General features: G+C 40.7%; 1 protein-coding gene across 1 annotated transcript in view; it reads left to right on the top strand.

Moving 5' to 3' along the window:
* DCDC1 (doublecortin domain containing 1) overlaps window positions 1-20,669 on the top strand; it is a 447,948-nt gene extending 427,279 nt beyond the window's left edge. The window contains exons 37-39 of the mRNA XM_043908575.1: window positions 3,498-3,648; window positions 6,242-6,411; window positions 19,529-20,669. Of these exons, the coding sequence (XP_043764510.1) occupies window positions 3,498-3,648; window positions 6,242-6,390 (300 nt within the window). The 3' untranslated portion in view covers window positions 6,391-6,411; window positions 19,529-20,669. The remainder of the gene's footprint in view (window positions 1-3,497; window positions 3,649-6,241; window positions 6,412-19,528) is intronic.
* Window positions 20,670-21,252: the final 583 nt, after the last annotated feature.

Below are 21,252 nucleotides of genomic sequence, written 5' to 3'. Positions count from 1 at the left end.
TAGTGATCTTATTGCTTAATATTAGTCACTTTATACTATGGCTTTTCCATGGTGAAGGAATTTCATTCATTTTTTTAAACAATCTGAAATGTATCTGAGTGATGGTTTCTGAGTTTTTCTACACATAAGAATATCTTTTGTTTCCTGTAACCAAAGTAATAATTTAGCTGGATACTGAATTCTTACACTGAAACCTTTTACCCTAAAAGGTTCATAGATTCTCCTCCATTTTCTTTAGTAATCATTGTTGCAGAAAACAGGTCTAAACATAACTGAATTTTCCCCTTTGTCTGAAATTCATACTTTTAACCCAGTTAAAGTTAAATGTTAGTCATTTTTTCATTAACTTTGCCTTATCTTGGGTTAACCTATTTGATATGAAGACATGTTTGAAAGAAGAGGATTTTCTTCTGTTTTTTTTTTTTTTTATAATTCCTTAAGTTTAATATATTCTGAATTCTTCTCCACTAATACCTATATTGTATAGGTTTAATATCTGATGTCCTGATGTGACAAATGTTTAACTTTTCTCTCATAAATTTTGTCTTATCCTTCCTCTATATCCTAGGAGATTTTCTCAACTTAGTCCTCTCTAATACAATTTGATTTTCTACAATATTCAGTCTCCTTTTTTCTGCTTTTAAGACAGAGTTTAATTCTACTATTGAATCTTTCATTTCATTGTCTCTCATTCAGCTCTCTATTCATATCAATTTAAAACTCTGTTTCTTCTCTTACCAGCTGTGTGACCTTGGTTATGATATTTAACCTCTCTGTTCTCCATTTTTCTCACCAATAAAAAAAGGATAATAATTATTCCCACAGAATAATATTAGATTATCCTTAGAAACTTTTAGATAAGTTTCTAGCCCATAGAAATGTGCCAGTAAATTTAAACTACTATTATTATGATCATCACCATCACCATTATTATCTCTGCCTGTATCTCAGCAATGTTCCTTTCCTTTAAGCTGTTGTCATCTCACTTCTGTGTGTGTGTGTGTCTGTGGAAGTCATATTTTATTTAAATTTGGGGAAGCACAATACAGACACTCTAAAATGTATTTGTGCTGTAAATCTTTTTAAAAAATCTCTTCACGCTATGTACAGATACTGTTTATGTTGTAGAATATTTTCATAATCCACTTACTGCTGAGGTTCATTTTTCTATTTATATCTCCTTTTACAAGGAGAGCTCTCTTGACTGGAGACATTAGTTCTCTTTTGTTCCCCTAAATTTTGACTTGGGAGCTGTAGGATCCTCCTGTAGATCCTGAATCAGAATCAAATTGCTGCTGACTGGCTATTATTCAGCAAAGGGTGCAGGACCGCATTTAAGTCTGTTCTCCCACTGCTCCTGTCTGACTACCCCCTCTACAGATGGGAATGTATTCTGGGATAATTTGTTACTGCTCAATTCATTGCATCCATCCCTTTCTCAAAATACTGGGTGAAAAATTCAGTCCCTGAATTGCATTATCTCATCACTCTCTTGTCTTCCTTCATATTTCTGAACCATTTTCCAGATGAAAGATGCCATAAGTTGCCCAGTTCTACAACTCCATTGCTGTGAGTTGTAGCCCTTAATTTGATATATAAAAAGAAGTACTAGGTGACTGGGGCTCATGCGAACCTGGCTCTTTCATTTTGGGAGAGTTGCTGTCTGGCCTGGATGATAGGTAAAAGTCATACAAGCAAGTGTGTGGAAATGTCTTACTTTCTTCCTGCTTGCTTATATATTCTGTTTTAAAGTCTATTCACACTAATGGAACCACCCTTAGGGGTCTGACAACAGGTCGAGTGATCTTTAAAACTGTTGACACTTTGCATCTGTACATGTGTATTTTTACTGTTTCAAGGAAAATTGAAAGAAACTGAATTAGGCTCTAACAGATAGCTTTTTAATTTACCAATTAAAAAAAAAACCTTTGATGATAATAGAATCATGGAATCCAAGAGGTATTAGACCAAAACTTTGATTTTATAGTTGAAGAGACTTTTTGGTAGGCACATTGCCTGACTTGTCTGAGGTCAGACAGAGGCCAGAACCAGGTCAGTGCTTTTGTCCTTCTAGTGCCTTGCTCATAGGGGGAAAAAAAATTGAGCTATTCTGACAAATAGAGATTCTTCAAATCAAGATCTTTCACACTGAGTCATTTCTTAAACAGCAAGGAGTCTCTTCTATGTGGTAAAATAGAGAACAGTGTAACTTATATGCAGAGTACATCATGAGAAACACTGGGCTGGATGAAGCACAAGCTGGAATCAAGATTGCCAGGAGAAATATCAATAATCTTAGATATGCAGATGACACCACCCTTATGGCAGAAAGTGAAGAGTAACTAAAGAGCCTCTTGATGAAAGTAAAATAGGAGAGTGAAAAAGTTGGCTTAAAACTCAACATTCAGAAAATTAAGATCATGGCATCCAGTCCCATCACTTCATGGCAAATAGATGAGGAAACAATGGAAACAGTGGCAGACTTTATTTTTGGGGGCTCCAACATCACTGAAGATGGTGACTGCAGCCATGAAATTAAAAGATGCTTACTCCTTGGAATGAAAGTTATGATCAACCTGGACAGCACATTAAGAAGCAGAGACATTACTTTGTCAACAAAGGTCTGTCTAGTCAAGGGTATGGCTTTTCCAGTGGTCATGTATGGATGTGAGAGTTGGACTATAAAGAAAGTTGAACACTGAAGAACTGATGCTTTTGAACTCTGGTGTTGGAGAAGACTTTTGAGAGTCCCTTGGACTGCAAGGAGATCCAACCAGTCCATCCTAAAGGAGATCAGTCCTGGGTGTTCATTGGAAGGACTGATGCTGAAGCTGAAACTCCAATACTTTGGCCACCTGATGCAAAGAACTGACTCATTTGAAAAGACCCTGATTCTGGGAAGGATTGAAGGTGGGGGGAGAAAGGGATGACGGAGGGCGAGATAGTTGGATGACATCACCGACTCGATGGACATGAGTTTGAGTAAGTTCCGGGAGTTGGTGATGGACAGGGAGGCCTGGCGTGCTGCGGTTCATGGGGTCACAAAGAGTCAGGCACGACTGAGCGACTGAACTTAACTGAAGAGAATAACAAGGACAAATCCACTGACAAACACTGAAGTTCCTCACTGTCTAACTGCATTAGGGAACATTTGTAAACCCTTCTCATCTCCTTCTATACCTCTTTCTTTTCTTTTTAAATTTTTATCAGAGTGTAGTTGATTTACAATGTGTTGTTAGTTTCAGGTACACAGCAAAGTGAGTCAGGACATATACTTATATCCACTCTTTCTGTTTTTAAGATTCTTTTCCCATATAGGTCATTACAGAGTATTGAGTAGAGCTCCCTTTGCTACAGAGTATACCTCTTTCTAGCAATTATAAATAAAATGAATACTTATATCATGATAATAGTTCTCTTCAAGGAGTTGATTCTTTAATACTTAAACACATTGTGACATCCCACACCCAGCCAGCACGTGTCTCTTTGTGCTTCAGCTGCTGAATGACTGCTCGTCTCGTCTCAAGCTGGCCCACCCGGCCAGAGCACTGTACACCCCCAGCGGAGAGCCAATGCACTCGTGGGATGACATAGAGCGAGACATGGTCATCTGTGTGTCTACAGGGCAAAGCTTTAGAACTCAAGAAGGTATGAGTGATGATTTCTTTTCCATCATGTTTTTGAAGAGTTAAAGCATTCACTTGTTTCTTCAAAGAGCTTTTTTTTTTTTTTTTACTGAATTTTATATCCCATCATGATGATTTTTAACGACTATCCTACTCCACACTTTTGTACGCCATATTACTAAAGCTAAATTCCATATTTATTTGCTGGAAGCTCACTGTTGACACTGTTTGAGCTAAAGCATTCTATGAAAGTTCTGTTAGTTTTGAGTTTTATCCAAGGGGCTTTAGTTGTAGAAATTCTAAAAGGCCTCCTTTGAAGGTATTCATTTTTTAGCATGAACCCTGAGGAAAGTGAGGCATCCTTGATTTCCTACTTTGCAAGTTATTTAAAACTTAATGTTTCTTTAAAAAACAAATGTACACTTTACAGATTTATTTTGTTTACTGATAAGTAAATATATGCTTGTTTATTATCTTGTCTGTCTTTCAACAACTTTTTTTTGATAAATTTAGAAATGGAAGAGAACATAACATTTGGTATTAAACCAATTCTTGTTTTTCATCCTACTTATCCTGAGAAATTTAAAACCCCTTTCTGGGGTAAGTCTACATTAACAAAGACAGAATTTTCAGGATATCCTGAAAAACATTGATAACATTTTTAAAGAAATCAGAAGATTCAGGGGACATCCATAGCAGTCCAGTGGTTAAGACTCTGTGCTTCCACTGCAGGGGGCAAAGGTTCAATCCTTGGTCCAGGGAACTAGGATCTCACATGCCATGTGATTTGGAAAAAAAAAATTAGAAATGAATTACCTGGGATTTTAAAAATAACTAATGTTAGGTTATCTCTTTTAAAAGTCACCATAAAATTTTTATTACTATGTCATATATAAGGTATAGAAACCAAAAAATTTTAAAACAGTTGTAATCCTATCTTTATACTTAGCCTAGAAGGGGCAAAAATATGGGAATGAAAACTAAAATGCAGGACGACAAGGATTTATTGGGATGCCTAACACTGTTCTGAGATTCCCCCAGCACCATCCTATATCAAAGAAGGGCATTAATCTTTATATTCTTTGTATTTGTCCCCATCATTCACCATTACCCCTCACCCCAGTTCTTGGTGACCCTCACTATGTAATTATTTAGAAGAATTACTTAGAATGAACCAGTGATGTCGTTCTTAACAGGACGTACTAATTGATAGCTTTCTGTATTCCATAGCCAATAAAAGAAATGTAAGCCAGAGTTCCTTCCCTGAAAGAGTTTTGGATCTAGTTAAGTATATGAACACACTTGAAGTAATTGAATAGTAAGGAAACAAGTGGTGTGGTAGAAGGTAACTTCCCAGTCCTTTCGTTATTTATGCTTAATCTTTTGTACTCTTGGGATGGCCTTCTGTTTCCTGGACGTCGCCCTCCTGGCCCCACTGTATTCATTGGGCCTTTCAGATAAGTAACAGGCAACCTAGCCAGAGAGGTATCCAAAACACAGAGAGAAATGTAGGCTACCTTCCCAGAAGCAAGCTTGTTACCCATAAAAACTGGAAAAAGAAAAGAGAAAACTGAAAATGCAAACATTACTCTTCCTACCATTTTCTTCCTTGTTAGCTCTGTAGACCTTTGACAAGGCTATATAGACATTCATCTTTGCATCTTCAGTTCTTTAACCACATCGATTACTATGATGTTAAAGAGCTGTTTCTTCCCCTCTTAAAATGGGTCCTCATATTCCTTTAATGGTGAAAGTGTTAGTGGTTTCCCCCAATTGTCTAAGATCTTTTCAGTGGGTGATATATGTTCTAGAAAATCTAATTGATAGTGGAGAGTCTAACTTAGCTGCTATTAGAAAGTTATTTTATTATATAAACTGTCATTTTATTGTTTTTCCTGAAATAATTAAGTGAGAAACAATCATTTGATAGAAATTTAAACACTCAAAATGCTTTAGAAAAGAGAGAGAGATGCTATTAGCATATATATACATGTATATATATACTCTTGTGAAGGGACATTTAATGAATCATTCTGTTCATAATTTTTCTGTGACCTACTGACTTAAGTATGTAGTAGAAAATAAGGCAGCTTGGGACTTTCAAAACTAAACACCTAATAAGAACTTATTTTATGTACTATAATATAAAAACATTCAGCATGTGAAAGCCACCAAAGAATCACGTTTGGTCTTTGAAAAATGGATTTGTTTTGGCAAAACAAATCAGACACTGTTAGAATGGTGTCTTTCACACAAACCCCTAACAAAATTAAAAGAGTGCCTTATGCCATTTGTCTTCAATTCTGAACACGGTTCTCAATGCTGTGTTTACCATCTTTTCAGTGGGTTCAATTTTTAGACTACTTCTAGGTTAGCTTCCAATTCAGGCTTTATAAAAAGCTTGGAAGGAAGCCCTCTCTAGCAACTGCCGTTCTGTAGAAATCCAAAGAATGTTAACACATATCTGATGTGATAAGCAAGTCAAGTGTGTAATGAGAGAGTCCGGCGTGGGAGTCGAGGGTTTCTGAAGGATCTTCGAGTTTTTCATCATCCTGAACTTTTAATTATTTGCCATAAATACATTGACTTGTCTCTCAAAATAATTTTTTTCACAGAGTTAAAGCAACTGGTGGAGATCAGAGCAAATTATGCCCGAATCTGCAGGCAGCAGGGCCCTCAAGCCACAGACATCGTGCTGTCACCATCTGCAAAGCTGCGATCCCTGGGACCTTCACTCACTGAATTCCCAGCGGAGCCACCCTAGGTTGTGCTGTGTCTCACTGGGGTAGGTGTGTGGACGTACTTATGTGTTTGCTAGGATGTGATATGATGATTAGTCATCGTTCTTAATTTTATGCCATCTCCTTTAAACATTATACCCTCTCCATTTTACTCAGTGGCATTTGATGCCTCAAATCTGTTCTTAGAAAGACAACAAAACTCGACAAAGCAATGACAGTAAACTATCTTAGGTGTATTTTCTCCTAGGAAAAGGAAAATACTGGTTGTTATTGAAAAATAATTTTGTGGGATCAAATAGTATATATTATTCTATATATACTTTTTTATTCTTATATATAATTTGATAATAAAATAGACTGACAATTGTAGTGTATTTATATATATTTACATATGTGCTTAAATTTAGTAGGATCAAGAGTAGTATATGTACTATTTATATAGAAGTAATTTTATATTATTCATTTTACGTTGGGCTTCCCTGGTGGCTCAGGGGTAGAGGAACTGCCTCTCAGTGCAGGAGACATGGGTTCGATTCCTGGGTCTGGAAGACTCCCTGGAGAAGGAAATGGCAACACATTCTAATATTCCTCCCTGAGAAATCCCATGGACAGAGGAGCCTGGTAGGCTACACTCCATGGGGTCACAAAGAATCAGACATGACGTAGTGACTAAACAACAACAACAAAACTTTTTTTATTCCTATATATAATTTGATAATAAAATAGACTGATAATTGTAGTGTGTGTGTATATATATATATATATATATATAGTTATATTTAGTGGGGTCAAGTAGTATATGTACTATATATAAAAATAATTTTATATATTCATTGTATGTATATAACTTATATGTATATAGTATATTATATATATAATTTGATAATAACAAAGACTCTTTGACTACCTAATGCTAAATTTGAGTCAAACTGACATTTTTCTGGCTCAGCCACTTTATTTTTCAAGGTTCCATGTTAAAACCCTACGTTTACTAAATGAAAATGAAATGGCTGGCGGCCACCAAACCCCACATGAATTGCTTTTTCCTCCTCCCACTCCCCCTCAGTTTGGCCTGTGGTAACAGGATTCCTCATGAGCACAGCTAGATGTTGTTCACAGAGTGAAGCTGGATCATTTCTGACGTAAACTCAGTAACCAAAAGCCGTAGACTGTGAATACCGAAACTTAGGGAAAGGGTATATGCACCACTTGAAGGAAAAAATCATGTGAGGATTTTTCTTAAGGGGTCAAGGGATATCCTTAGCAATCATATGTAGCAATACTACAGGAAGAGAACTTACCTTTTAATTTCTTTCTGCTATGAAGAAAGAATTATTTTTTAAGAAAAATATCAGTGACACATCAGAGTTTGATTTCTGGTTCTGGTAAAAAAATTTTCCAGAGAAATGCTCTTCTTTCTTCCTCTGAAAGCCTTTGGCATCTCCATCTGAGTATAAATCGCAGCCTGACTAAAAGTGTACAGAATGGCTCAGCTGGGCTCACTCCTCAATCCACCACTGTAATGTGGTGCAGGAAGGCAGTAGATCATTTCTACTGAAAGGGGCTCTTGGTAATCGCTGCAAAAGGCCTAGCATTTACTCCCAGTCTGCAAATCAGTCAGGTTGCGTGAATAAATTCTTGCTGCCTCTGACACTACTAAAAGCAGAGCACATTGAGGCAAAATTTCAAGTTGCATACACAACAATTTGCCCTTTTGCAGACCTCTTTTCTATGTGTTGTGCAGTGTTAGAGATGTGAAGGCATTCCAGGACACCTTTGTGATACATATGAAAGAAAGATTGCATGTGCCCCCACTTCGCTTTTCCTTTTGTTGAACAAGAAGGGTTAAGGAACATGCTCCCGGTCACAAAGTGGGCCAGTAGGATTCTTACCTGCTGGGCCTCTTCTTATAAAAACTGGATTACAATCCCCAGAGACATAGAACTAGTTTTACTTTTTTCCAGATTCCTTGAAAAGAAGGGCATTTCTCTAGGTGAAAAAGTACCTATCATTTTGCTGCTGAGGAAAAGTTGATTTGCTATGAAAATGGCGTGATTTCACCATGGATCAAATGTGCAGATTCTTGTGAAGTCTTCACTGTTGTGTGTGAACATGTCTGAAGCGAAAATTGGTAATATCACACAACACTGTATCAGTGTACCAGGAGACGTAAGGCAAAACTCTGAACGGAACTTTTCTATTACTCGTAAATGTGATTTCAGATGTAATGTAACAGTCATCAACACATCACATTTTACCAGCAAGGCAGTGACACGTACTTTGTTGACGATGGCTTGCACAGGGTATCTTGGCAGTTCGTAACCATTTTTAACTTCAGAGTAAGAACAGCCCTGCTCTTTATCATTGACCTTCTTCTATGATTGCCTGGATCATGTGGACTGACACTACTAAAAGCAGAGCACATTGAGGCAAAATTTCAAGTTGCATACACAAAAATTTGCTCTTTTGCCCTTCTATGATCGCCATCCATGTGGACTGGAGGGCAGTTACTCCACCTTCAGCAAGGACTATGGGATAAGACTATTTTAATTCTATTCAACCCTCCAAAGATTTTAATAAACCCAGGAATTTCCTTTGGGGACATGCTTATCAAATTTGAGTCAGCCTTGTATATTTAAGTCACATTTCAATATTTTTCTATCAACTGGAAATCATTTATTATTAAATACTAAAGCAACCATCCTCAAGTCTGTGGTGTTCTCCCGAAATTTATTTCCTGCTGGTTTGCAAACACCCTTAAGTTGATCCAGATGTTAATCAACCATGTACCCGCGTTTGTGATTGTCCTTGGGAGAAAGAATTTTCTGGATGTTTCTGTCCCACCTCTAGCCTTTGTTACTTGATTAAGTGTTGGGTTGAAGTTGCATATTTTTAAGCAAACTAACTGAAAACAACATGTCTGAAAGCTTGACAAACATTTTGAGATTTTGGCACCATTTATAAATAAATGTTCTATCTGTGTACTTATGGTAGGTTTACAAAACAGGACACGTTAGAAGTGATTCAAAATCCAGATGCAGTTTTGTGGTGTGATAACCCTGAATTTGCATTTTGTTCTTGATTGTTCATAATAACTGAATATTTTTTTGTATGGATCAAGAAAACAAAGCAACAAACAAGCAAACCACAACAAAAAGGTAAAAATACATCCGTTCTCTTTTGTAAGAGAATCACTTAGACACTGTGGCCAGTGACAGCAGCATTTGTGAGCTAACCTTAATTAATAGCCACGTGTGCTGCTGAGTGTTATTGAGACTTACAGTTCACCCAAACAGCAGGTTTTTTTCTGACATCATTTAGAAGCGAGTGATCAAACCACGTAAGTCCATGTTATTCTAGATCTTGACAAAATCAGATGCAAATGTCCTCAGTCAAATGGAATTTGGACCCAGTGGTGATCCTCAGTTGCTTTTATTAAATCAGTGGCTCTAGTTCCCTCCTGCCTCTGAGCAGATCTCAGCGCTTCCTCAAGTGAGGTTTAGCAGAAAGAAAGAGCAGCAGTTTTGTTCTCAAAAAGCAATAAGCGAGAATTCTAAGTAAAGGGCATGGTTTGGGGCTGCTTGGCCAAAAGCACATGCAAAGCAGGATCAACAAAGACCACCCAGGTGAGTGCTGATGAGAGTAAAGTAATGGCGGACATTCAGTGATTGCCTGCGGCTAGCTAGAGTCTTTCCTAGTTCTGTGAGTCTGTGATGGGAAACACTCTCAATAGGCTGTCTCCCTGTGCCAAGTGTGCAAATAGAAATATATGAGGAGAGAGGAAGTGCTTATGCCCAGGGTGCAACTGGGTTGGGGGAGGGCGGAAGAAAGGAGACAGGAAATTATATTTATATGGCAAGTACAGTGGTGATTCTGAATTGGACGTGCTATCATTCATTGTCTGCTGTGTTCTAGTGCTGGTTTAGGGGTAGATAGATGGTTCAGTCAACCACTGGATCGATTAGGTCCTGACTTAGCAGTCCAAGACTTCCCTGGTGTCTCAGACAGTAAAGAATCTGCCTGCAATGCAGGATGTCTGGGTTAGACCCCTGGGTTGGGAAGATCCCCTGGAGAAGGGAATAACTACCCACTCCAGTATTCTTGCCTGGAGAATTCCATGGACAGAGGAGCCTGGTGGGCTATAGTCCATGGGGTCACAACGAGTTGGACATGACCGAGCGATGAACACTGTCTCTAGCAGCCCTAGAAGTTTTAAACTTGGGGTTTTAGCCTCAGCAAAGATTTTCCAAGAATGTCAGTTCTGGGCAGACCCTAGCTAGAACAGTTGAGGGGTCAATGTCTAGATGCCACCACCAGCAGTTCTCCTTAAATTACCCTGCAGACTCTGCCAGAAAGCAATGGAGGAGAGGTGGGAGCCTTACAGAACTGCTAGGACTAGTATCCCCAAAGCATAAGATTTGAGTCTCTGTTTTCATCTCCACCACTCTTTCTCTGCTTCCTTCCAGTTCTTGTCTGTCCTTGCCTTTCGGTCGTCTCTCCTCAATCTTCCTTAATTTTTCTCTTCTGTGTGTGTCTTAGTCACTCAGTCGTGTTCAATTTTTTGCAATCTGTGGATTGTAGCCTGCCAGGCTCCTCTGTCCATGGAATTCTCTGGGCAAGAATACTGGAATGGGTTGTCATTTCCTACTCCAGGGGATCTTCCCAACCCAGGGATAGAAATGGGTCTCCTGCATTGCAGGCAGATTCTTTACCATCTGAGCCACCAGGGAAGCCCCTTTTCTCTTCTAAGGGCCTTTAAATCCTATCTTTCATTTTAACAACAACTCTCCCTGGAGCAATTTGTGGATCAGCAAGGGATGCTTCCTTAATATGATTCTCAGAGTTTCCTGTGCATGTGTCGCCTGGGGAGCTTGATAAAATACAGAGTCCCAGGCTCAATGGCGGAGATTTTTCTTTTGTGCCCCTGAAATGGGGCAAGGAGTCTGCAGGTGGCAAGCCCCAGTCATGGAGGGTGGTAGCTGACCACACGTGTGGAAACTCGTCCAGGGTTCTGTGTTTGTCAGCTGGGCAGGGCTCATGCACTAAAGAGCAATTCTGAGAACATTGTGGCCCCTTTTACTTTGGTGTTCAGGGGCTTTGAAGGCGAAGAAGCAATTACTGCCTGGGTGGGGGTTTGAGTCTAAATGCTGTCACCTTTACTCCTCACTGTTCCCTTAAGAAAGAATGGAGGTGGAAGCTAACCACCCAGAGATGGTAACCAGGATGCAGTCACTGGAGGAAACACAGGGGGTTTGAGGCACTGAAGCTCCCCACGTTCAATAAGCTGTCTTCAGTGCTGATAACATCTTGCTATTTTAAAGGTCACAGAAATAATGTCAGGGCCATGGTACGTGAATCGAGGAGCAGAGTAATTTTGAAGGTGGGGAAATATCCAGCTTCCTGGGGTTTTCCTATGCATTTTTGTATGTACAACCTGAGAGAGCTGTGGAACAGGGACAGGGATCTTATTTACCAAAGTAACCCTTTCTCCCAGCAGGTAAAGAACTACCTGCATTGCAGGAGATGCAGGAGACGTGGGTTTGATCCCCAGGTGGGGAAGATCCCCTGGAGAAGGGAATGCCAACCTGCTCCAGTATTCTTTCCTAGAAAATCCCATAGACACAGGAGCCTGGTGGGCTACAGTCCATAGGGTTGCAAAGAGTCCCAACATAACTAAGCAACTAAGCACACACAACCCTTTCTCCAGTGAAGGAGCTGCTTACTATGGGGAAGGCTGAGCCTCTCTGTTCTATGTTTTCTCTAGGTTTAGTTCATACAGAAGCCTGAGCCACCCGCATCCCTGGCAGGCTCATCTAATAGTGTGCAATTCCATGGGATATTATTTCAGTTCAATAACAAGGGTTCTCAGAAAAATTAATTTTCAGAGTAGTTCTCTTGTCCCATAAATGAAATCCATATAGGTTGGGCAATACTTTCCTTAAAAGACAAGAAGCTATAAAGAAAATAAGCTTTTCGAAGACCTAATCCATGTGTTTCTACCTCCAGATACTGTTCTGGGTACTGGGCATGTAAAGGTGAATGAAGTAGGTGGGTGACTACTCGAATAGTGAATAGGCTGGAATGTTGGGGTGACAAGCATGAGTTGAGGTGGGAGGGGTGGGCACCAGCCAGATTGTGGAGGGCCTTGTAGGTCATGCTAAGGAGTCTGGGTTTTTCTATTTTAAATGCAGTGGTTAAAGGGAACTATTAATAACATGAAAGCTGCACTAGAATTGTATGTTAAATTAAGCTTGCTCAGGTTACACTTTAGGGACACACTCAGTTTACCTCCAGAGGTGGAGGTTCATTAGAAGGATTAACAAAGAGAGGGGAAAGCATGGGAGAGCCCAGCACAAGGCTTCATGGTGGTTTCTGTTCCAGATACACAGCCTGACTCTGTCCAAATGGACACCTAGTAGTCTACCCTTCCTCTCCCTCACTTCTCCTTTCCTCTGTACTTTTTTTAAAGTCAATGAAATTTTATTAAGTCAATGGAATGTATTTACTTGGGATTTTATGTGTTACAATAGCTAAAGTCGTCCTAAATAGTGTATCTAACAGAGCGATATCTTTTTTTCCAATAATGGATTCAAAGAATTTTAACTACATCTTCAGAATGAGAACAGTTCTACTACTATAAGCTATGTGATATCTGTCCTTCTTGATCTATGAATTTCCCTCTTCTCCATGAGCTCTCCTGCTCTAGGCTAAGATGCTCACTTGTCTTCTCTCAGGGCTTCTGCTGCCTCATGGCTCTGTTTCCTGCCTTCCTTTTGTATTTCTTTTGGCTCTAGGGCCACTCTACCCTCTGAATTACTTTCTTTGTGTCTCCTGATGGAAGACTGAATGGTTGGAGGCCGGCCAGTAGCTGCCTTTTACTCATTCCGTCAGGGACCCCATGATACGAAGCACAGCTTGCCTGGGTAGGCAGTGGTGGTGTGGGCTGGTCCTTCCTCAGGAAGCTGTGGACCTGGCTGGCATTTGCAGTACAAAACCCATAATTCTGTTCTTGTTATGATTCTTTTCTCCCTTCACCAATGAGGGATGAAATTAGCATGGTATCAGCTAGGCTGACTCTATTCCTCTTCAGCCAATAAGAAGCTTGTCTATGGGTGTATCCTCACATTTGACTTTGATGATATAACAATGGCGGTCTTTGCTATACAAGCAACATGACCTTGAAGGTGAAATCTGTGACTTTGCTTACAAGATCAGGATGAACTCTTAACTTATACTTTTGAATACAAGCAAGTCTGTCTGAGGAAGTGGACTTTGCAGAGACATCCTGGCAAAACTTAAGACACTCTGTCATCTAGGGAATTTTCCCAAATCAATTCAGAAAGTTAAACACCTTTTTTTTTTTTTTTGATCAAACTTTTCCTTGCCTCTTGTTTAATGCAGTCATTTTGATAGGCTGGATTCCATTGTGGATTTTGATTTTTGTTATCATATCTCCTTCTCTGTCCATGCTGCAAGGTCAGCCTGGCTAGCAACTTTCTCAATGCTGGAATGTGAGTTCTACTCACTGAACTTGACTGTCATCAACTGTATGTGAGCTGTCAATCCTTGTTACATTCTAGGACACCCAAGGAGTGGTATTCCCTGTTAGATATTGCCCAGTTCCCATGAAAAAGTTGATATGGGCCACCATGATGTATTGAACTAAAGCTGTGTGTTTAAGAGGCGTCCTAGGGAGGCTTTCTCAGCAGCAGTGGGGCATAGCACACAAGACAGCGTGAGCAGCACCGTCCTCTGTCTCATTCCGGACGTGAAAACAGATGTCAGTTTTCATTTCAGCAACTTGCAGCTGCTATTATGAGAAAAACGGGATGCGTCTATGGGATTTTTAAGTGCTTCAACATTGTTTACTTACACTTAAGCCACTGCCGTTGCTTCCGTGGACAATTCTGGTGGTTTTCCTAACTAGTCGTGGTGCAACCCCAGCCTCACTCCTCTCCAATTCTTTATCCAAGTAGTAGCCAGAATGATCTTTCTGGAAGGAAAACCACATCATGTTACTGTCTTGCTTAAAAACTTCCAGTGGCCCTGGACTGTCATCTAAATGTAGAATACATTCCTCCCATGCCCTTGGGAAGACTCTGCTCCCCTCACCCTGCAGTCTGTTTTGTCGCTCCTTTGTTCACAGAGATTTGTATTCCACTCATCCTAAAAGTGCCCTTAGTTCCCTCAGATCCTGTGTTACCTATACACATTCGCCTCCTACAGCTTTCTGGGGAAAAGCCCCTGACCCCTCCCTACACCCAGTTCTGTTGGGAACTGCCTTCCATGGGCTCCCCCTTTGCTTACCTCAGCTGTAGCACTTATCACTGTTGACATAGCCTTTCTTCCACTGGTCGGTAAACTCCTTGAATGAAAGTCCCGCTTGTTCACGTCTATATTTCCAGTGCCTGAATATTCCATATCATGTTGTTGTAGCCACGCGTTCCGGGAAACAAACTCACTCAGAAGGACAATGCAGATAGTGGAGTGCAGTTTATTACACCAGCGGGTCCAAGGCAGAGTCTCCTCTTAGCCAAGAACCCCGACCAGTTTTTGTGAAAACCTCATATACTCTAAGTGTACGTGCCCAAACCCACCTTCCCAAATTCCCTGAAACTAGCCTGAACAAAGGAAAAGAAAGAAACAGTCAAAGTTAACCCGTGATTCATATACTTTAAGCCTAGGTAGTTAATTAACAGTGGACAATTATCAATAGGCCTGTGGTCATACCCCAATAAGTGAAAAGTGAAAGTGAAGTCGCTCAGTCGTGTCCGACTCTTAGTGACCCCATGGACTGTAGCCTACCAGGCTCCTCCGTCCATGGGATTTTCCAGGCAAGAATACTGGAGTGGGTTGCCATTTCCTTCTCCAGGGGTCTTCCCCACCCAGGGATTGAAACCGGGTCTCCCGCATTGTAGGCAGACGCTTTAGTGTCTGAGCCAGCAGGGAAGTCCATACCCCAATAAGCATAATAGAATTTATGATTCTATTAGGTTACACAGATAATTAAGGTATTCTTTTAGGTGACAGAGAGTCTAGGTATGAGCCCTGGGGCTCTTCCATCCAGGGCCTCTGGTTTTCCAGTTGGTATGTCATTTCCATAGATACTGGACATATACAAAGTCCACAGTCCAGCCCAAGATGGAGTCCTGCTTTCAAGATGGAGCCTGTTCTGTCCATTTCCTCCTTCAATATAGTAGGCATTAAGAGATGTTTGTTAAATGAATGTAAGGTTTAAGATAACCTTAAAAATGTACCTTAAAAAAACCTTAACCTTAAAAAAAGTACCTGCTTTTTAGTAGAAGCACTGAATCAGAGTTTGATTTGCTTGTAGAACTTTCTTCTCCTCACATGCATTGTTATGGACTGAATATTTGTGTATGTAAATTTGTATGTTGAAACCCTATTCTCCAATATGATAGTATGAGGAGGTGGGAGCTTCGGGAAGTAATTAAAAATAGGTGAGATCATAAGGATGGAGCCCTTATGCATAGAATTAGTGCCTTTATGAGAGTCAGGAGAGAGCTTCCTTCTTTGCTCTGCTGTCTGCCTTGTGAGGATACAATGAGAAGTCAGCACAGAAGACAGCTCTCACCGTAACATGACCACACTGGCACTCTGATCTCTGACTTCCAGGGTCCAGACCTGTGAGAAATAAATTTCTGTTGTTTATGAGCCTATGGAACTTTGTTATAGGGCTTCCCTGGTGCCTCAGCCAGTAAAAATACTGCCTGCAATACAGGATACCTGGGTTCAATCCTTGGGTTGGGAAGATCCCCTGGAGAAGGAAATAGCAACCCACTCCAGTATTTTTGTCTGGGAAATCCTATGGACAGAGGAGCCCGGTGGGCTACAGTCCACAGGGTTGTAAGCGTTGGGCATGACGTAGTGACTATATCACTACCACCACCACTTTGTTATAGCAATCTGAGAAAAGACACACATCACACCCACCTACAGAATGTATCACGTAGCTTTCTTATAAAATGAGTCTTGTACTTGATGAGACAGTATTGGCTGATTATATTTCTTTTTTTAATGAGGGAAACCAAAGAAACATTGATCAAGTTCCCTTCTTTGCCAACTTTAACTTTCAAAACACTCCTAAGGCCCACTAGAATGGAAAACACTCTTCTCCCGTCATTGCCCAGACGGACCCTTAACTGCTTGCCTGACTCGGCTGCAGGCAGTCCAGCTTGGGAGAGAAGACATGTCACCCCCTTGCACAAGTGTGATGATTTGTGGCTGAGAAGGGAGAGCCTGCTCTCTGAACCACATGCCCCCTGGTGCAGGCAGGCTAAGGAAAGATGAATGGCATTATAAGACAGACATCTGAATGTTTCGTATTAAATTAGTCCCACAGAGCACCCAGAATTCTCATTCCATAAATCACAAGGTAAAGTAAACGCACTCCCAGGTTAGGCTGTTGTGACTTTGGCCTGTGGTGTCACAGATAATCTGCGAATAGTTAAACATTTGTCTGAAATAGTAATAATTTTCAGCATACTTACTCAGTGGCAGAGAGGTGACCCAGATTGATCTCTGTTGCTGGAAACAGCATGTAAATGGGAGTCAGCCAATTCAGGAGATTTTCCAAACAAGAGTCACTACTCCCCGGCCCCTCAGCCTACTCTGTCACTGCTGAGGTGAGCTCTTCCAGGAGCTGTTAGGTGCTCAGGACTAAGATGAGCAACCTTTTCCCCCAACCAGAGAGCAGATTAACTGCCCCTTTTTTGAATGAATGGCAGTCCCAGCTCCGTTTTGAAGTCCACTTTCACCTTGGCTTGGTCTAAGCATCATAGAGCTAGGAAGGGCCTCAGTTCCACGAAAGCCACATTGCTCTTCAGGCAAAGGTTTATTCTGAGGACATTTTACATATCTTTGGATCTATTCTGCTTCTTCCATTTCTGGGCTGACTCTGTGAGGAGGGGAAACCATAGAATGGAAGGAACATAAACTGCTGTTCATAAGACCGTTCAACTTGATGCCAACTGGGCCCATTGGAGCTGCTGCTTCCTCTCCCCTAAAATAAGGAAAGTCGACTCTTCCATCTCTAAAGTCCCACTCAGCTTTAAAAGTCTGATTCTGATTCAGTCGCTAGATGAGACTGGGCAACAGTGTTGTGACAGACATTATTCCAGCTGACCAAGGGAGCCTATCTCTCTGCTTGGTAGTCTTTATACAGGTGTTTACTAGGACCTGCATCCAGATTCTCTTCACCCACAGGATTCCAACCCAGATTCCACCAGAGTGCCAGAGGGAGGCCACAACACAACTTAGGGATGGCTAATTGATGCTGGGAGGGGTTGGGGGCAGGAGGAGACGGGGACGACAGAGGATGAGATGGCTGGATGGCATCACCGACTCGATGGGCATGAGTTTGAGTAAACTCCGGGAGTTTGTGATGGACAGGGAGGCCTGGCGTGCTGTGATTCGTGGGGTCGCAAAGAGTCGGACACGACTGAGCGGCTGAACTGGACTGAACTGAAGGTGGTTCCTTCCAGGAAAAGATCTTGGTGTCAAGACCTGAGTAGAGTCTTGCCTCCTGCACTGTTGCGCAAGCCTGTTGGTATAAGCATCAAATGAGATCAGTGATAAACGTGGATGGAGAAGGTCACTAACGCTGCCACAGTGTAGCTCGTGGCCAGGCACCCTGTTGGACTTTCATACTGTTGTTGTCGCTTTCATTCGATACTCATGACCACCCTTGGAAATAGGTGGTTTTTTTTCTGCTTCTACTTTTACATTTTAAGAATGGGGAAGCTGAGCTCCTGAAAAGGTGAAATAACTTGCCAAAGCCATCAGCTGGTCAGGGGAAGAGCTGATATGTGTACCCAGATCTGTCTAATCACATAGCCTGTAGAAATTTCAGGTATGGTTATTGGCAGTTCTAAAACTGGGTTTGATGACTTCATTGGATGCCTTTAAAGAATAATTTTATGGTTCAGTCACTGCCTGCTTAGAAGATTTCCCTGATGACAGCTGAGCTAGGCATAATGAGCTGCATTTGGACGCCAAACCTGAGGGAGTGGGGGCACTGCCTTGCTCACAGGAGAGGAGCCTCACTGGCTTACCAGGACATGACAAGCCCACTAGGGTATCTCACTTCTCTGCCCCAGTGGCTGTGGTCATCTGTGTATTAGATGCTAGGGCTAGTACCATAGGCTGGTGGCTTAAACAACAGAAATTTCTTTTCCCACAGTTCTGGGGTCAGAATTCTGACTTCCAGGTGTCAGGAGGACTGGCTCCTCTGAAAGGTGTGAGGGAAGGATGTGTCCCCTGCGTCTGCTCTGGCCTCTGGTGATTTGCAGACTGTCTGGTGTTGCTCGGCTTGTAGAATCATCATCCCAACCTCTGCCTCATCTTCACGTGACATTGTGTCCTGTGTCCAAAAGTCCCCACTCATATTGGATTAGGGGGCCTCATCTTCTTTAATTCCATCTGCAATGACCCTGTTTCCAAATAAGAGCACATCCTGAGATGCTGGGGTTTAGGACTTTGACATGTGGATTTTTGGTGGGGAGGCACTATTCAACCCATAACAATCAGTAATGAAAGTCTGAACCCTCACTCACACAAGCACTTCATCTGAGCACAAGTGCTCTGCCATTAAAGATTGCAACATTCTCTCTTGATGGCATGTCTCTCTCCCTTTTATGTCTTTCTTGTTTCTTACTAACACTGAAGTCTGATATTAATGGAAAAACCATTAAAAAAAAACTATTATCCTATGAGGTAAAGTGAATGCACTCAACTGTGAAAGGAAGACTTATCGATCAATTTCAGTTAAACCTTGCTTGTCTGACACTTTGCAGCTAAGGAATGTGTTTTTATTGCCTGGCCAGATAGTTCAGATTTCCGGTCAGTCTTAGTAAAGACCCCTTTTATAACAATGATAAAATTTTATCACAGAGCTATGAAAACAAAATTAGATTTCATAACTCACATCAGGCCTTGAAGGCGATGCCTCTATAAATTCTACAAACCTTATCAAGTTTTAATGCACCTATTCTGATAAATATTTTTAAAGTAGCAACTTCTATTGAACTTCATATATATGTGCATTGTATATAAATAAGTGTATATATGTGTGTATGTGTATAATATATTTATCTCGTCTCTCTCTCTCTTTGTCTTTCTTTCTCTCTCTCCCCTTTACAGGAAAGAAAACTTTCTCCACTTACTTGGAAACACAAAACTGTGATAGAAAGTTCAATTATTTAGATTGCTGAAGACTTCAAATTTAGGAAAATCCAAAAGAAGTCTGTGTAGCTTACTTAAAATTTTAGTGCTAGAATTTATCCTTCAAAATAACTGTATTTTTCATGGGCAGACACTGATTAGTTATGCATAGATTCACAATAAGACATATTATAATTAATGGGCAGTGTTAGCCACAGGGATTTTGTATTCTAGTGAAAACCTGTATACATTCTGTAAATTTTCCTTTCTATAGCATGGACTGTTGGGGGAAAAGATGCCTATACACTGAGCACATGTTTTTTCTCTCCAAGTAGATGGTAATTGCCTAGAGAGCAGAGAACCGTATTTTTACCTGCTCGGGACAGGGCTCAGTGACAATGCCCAGCAGTCCCACTACCAGACAAATGTGATGGGAAGACAAGGTTCAGCCAACTTCCACCCTTGTGCTAAACCACAAACCAAAATTACGGCAGTACAAGGGAATAGAGGGTCTGCTTTACAGAATTTTATTTCAGTCAGCTGTTCGGGAACTACAGTCCTCAGAGTCAAATTAAACCGAGTTATAGTTAGTCCTTCCTGCTTTTCAGAGACAAGAAACACTTCAAAATTGGGCAAATGAAATAAATTTCGTGGTGTAAACTAGGCATCACATATTCTTAAAATGTGTCTCTGATGATTATACATTTTGGTCTCAAATGCCGAGTTAGAAGAACATCCAAAAATTATGTGAAATGACTTATGGATGTATTGACAACATTCAAAACCTCAATAGACTGTTGTAAAGGAGTCATATTGTTTTGGTTCATGTACTCCTTTGAGCATCTTTGGAAAAGCCATAAACTTACAAAATGACATACAAAAAATAATTTTCTCATACCGTTTCATGGCGTTCACAGACCCACCAGAAAAACATTAGTGAACTTCCAAACAAGGAACTGATAGAAGATATTTCTGATTTCCATAATCTTTAAGGTTTGCAGGGGGATATAGGATCAACACCTCTCAGTGGAACATTTCAAAACATCAGCAGAAGCAGATTCTAACTTTCGCTGTGGTGATGTTACCTTGCTATATTCAAAAATGATAAACCATGACAATTTCTTATCATCTTTGACTGTGGTTTTTGCATCTGCAGATCTTAAGTGGGAAAAGATAAGGAAAGATAAACTTCTTCAAGCAGTGTTGTTCATTTTGGGCATTCCTTGGAGGAAGCACTTATTACCTGCAAGGAAAAAGCTAATTAAGTCGACGTTTCTTACAATCACAAAGCCATTTTTACTTGCTACTCTTTTAGACAGGAGGGAATACATGCTGTTTCCCTTTTGTCTGTCAGGAGAATACCAGGGAACGCTGACAGCCCTGGAAGTTGGGAGCTGAGACTCAGCAGCTGAGTGGCTGCAGGTGCTCAGAACCTGCCCGGAGGTCACTGCTGCTCAGCCGAGGCCAAACGCGGGATCCTGAGAACCCCCGTTTGTGATCTTAGCTCTTCCAGAAAACAGCGACATTGTCAAATGTTTAGATGCGTGGATTATTCAATTCCAAGTCAGGTTATGACTCTGCTTCGCTTAATTTAGTCAATGTGTGCCGTACAGTCAGAAACAATGTTAAAATGCTATTTAACCCCCACTTAAGGTTTTGTTTAGAAACTTCCTTAAAACAGTTAAATCTTTATATGAAAATAT

The sequence above is a fragment of the Cervus elaphus genome, chromosome 1, assembly GCF_910594005.1.
Source record: "Cervus elaphus chromosome 1, mCerEla1.1, whole genome shotgun sequence".
NCBI lineage: Eukaryota > Metazoa > Chordata > Mammalia > Artiodactyla > Cervidae > Cervus > Cervus elaphus.
This window is presented reverse-complemented; position numbering and strand designations above follow the sequence as displayed.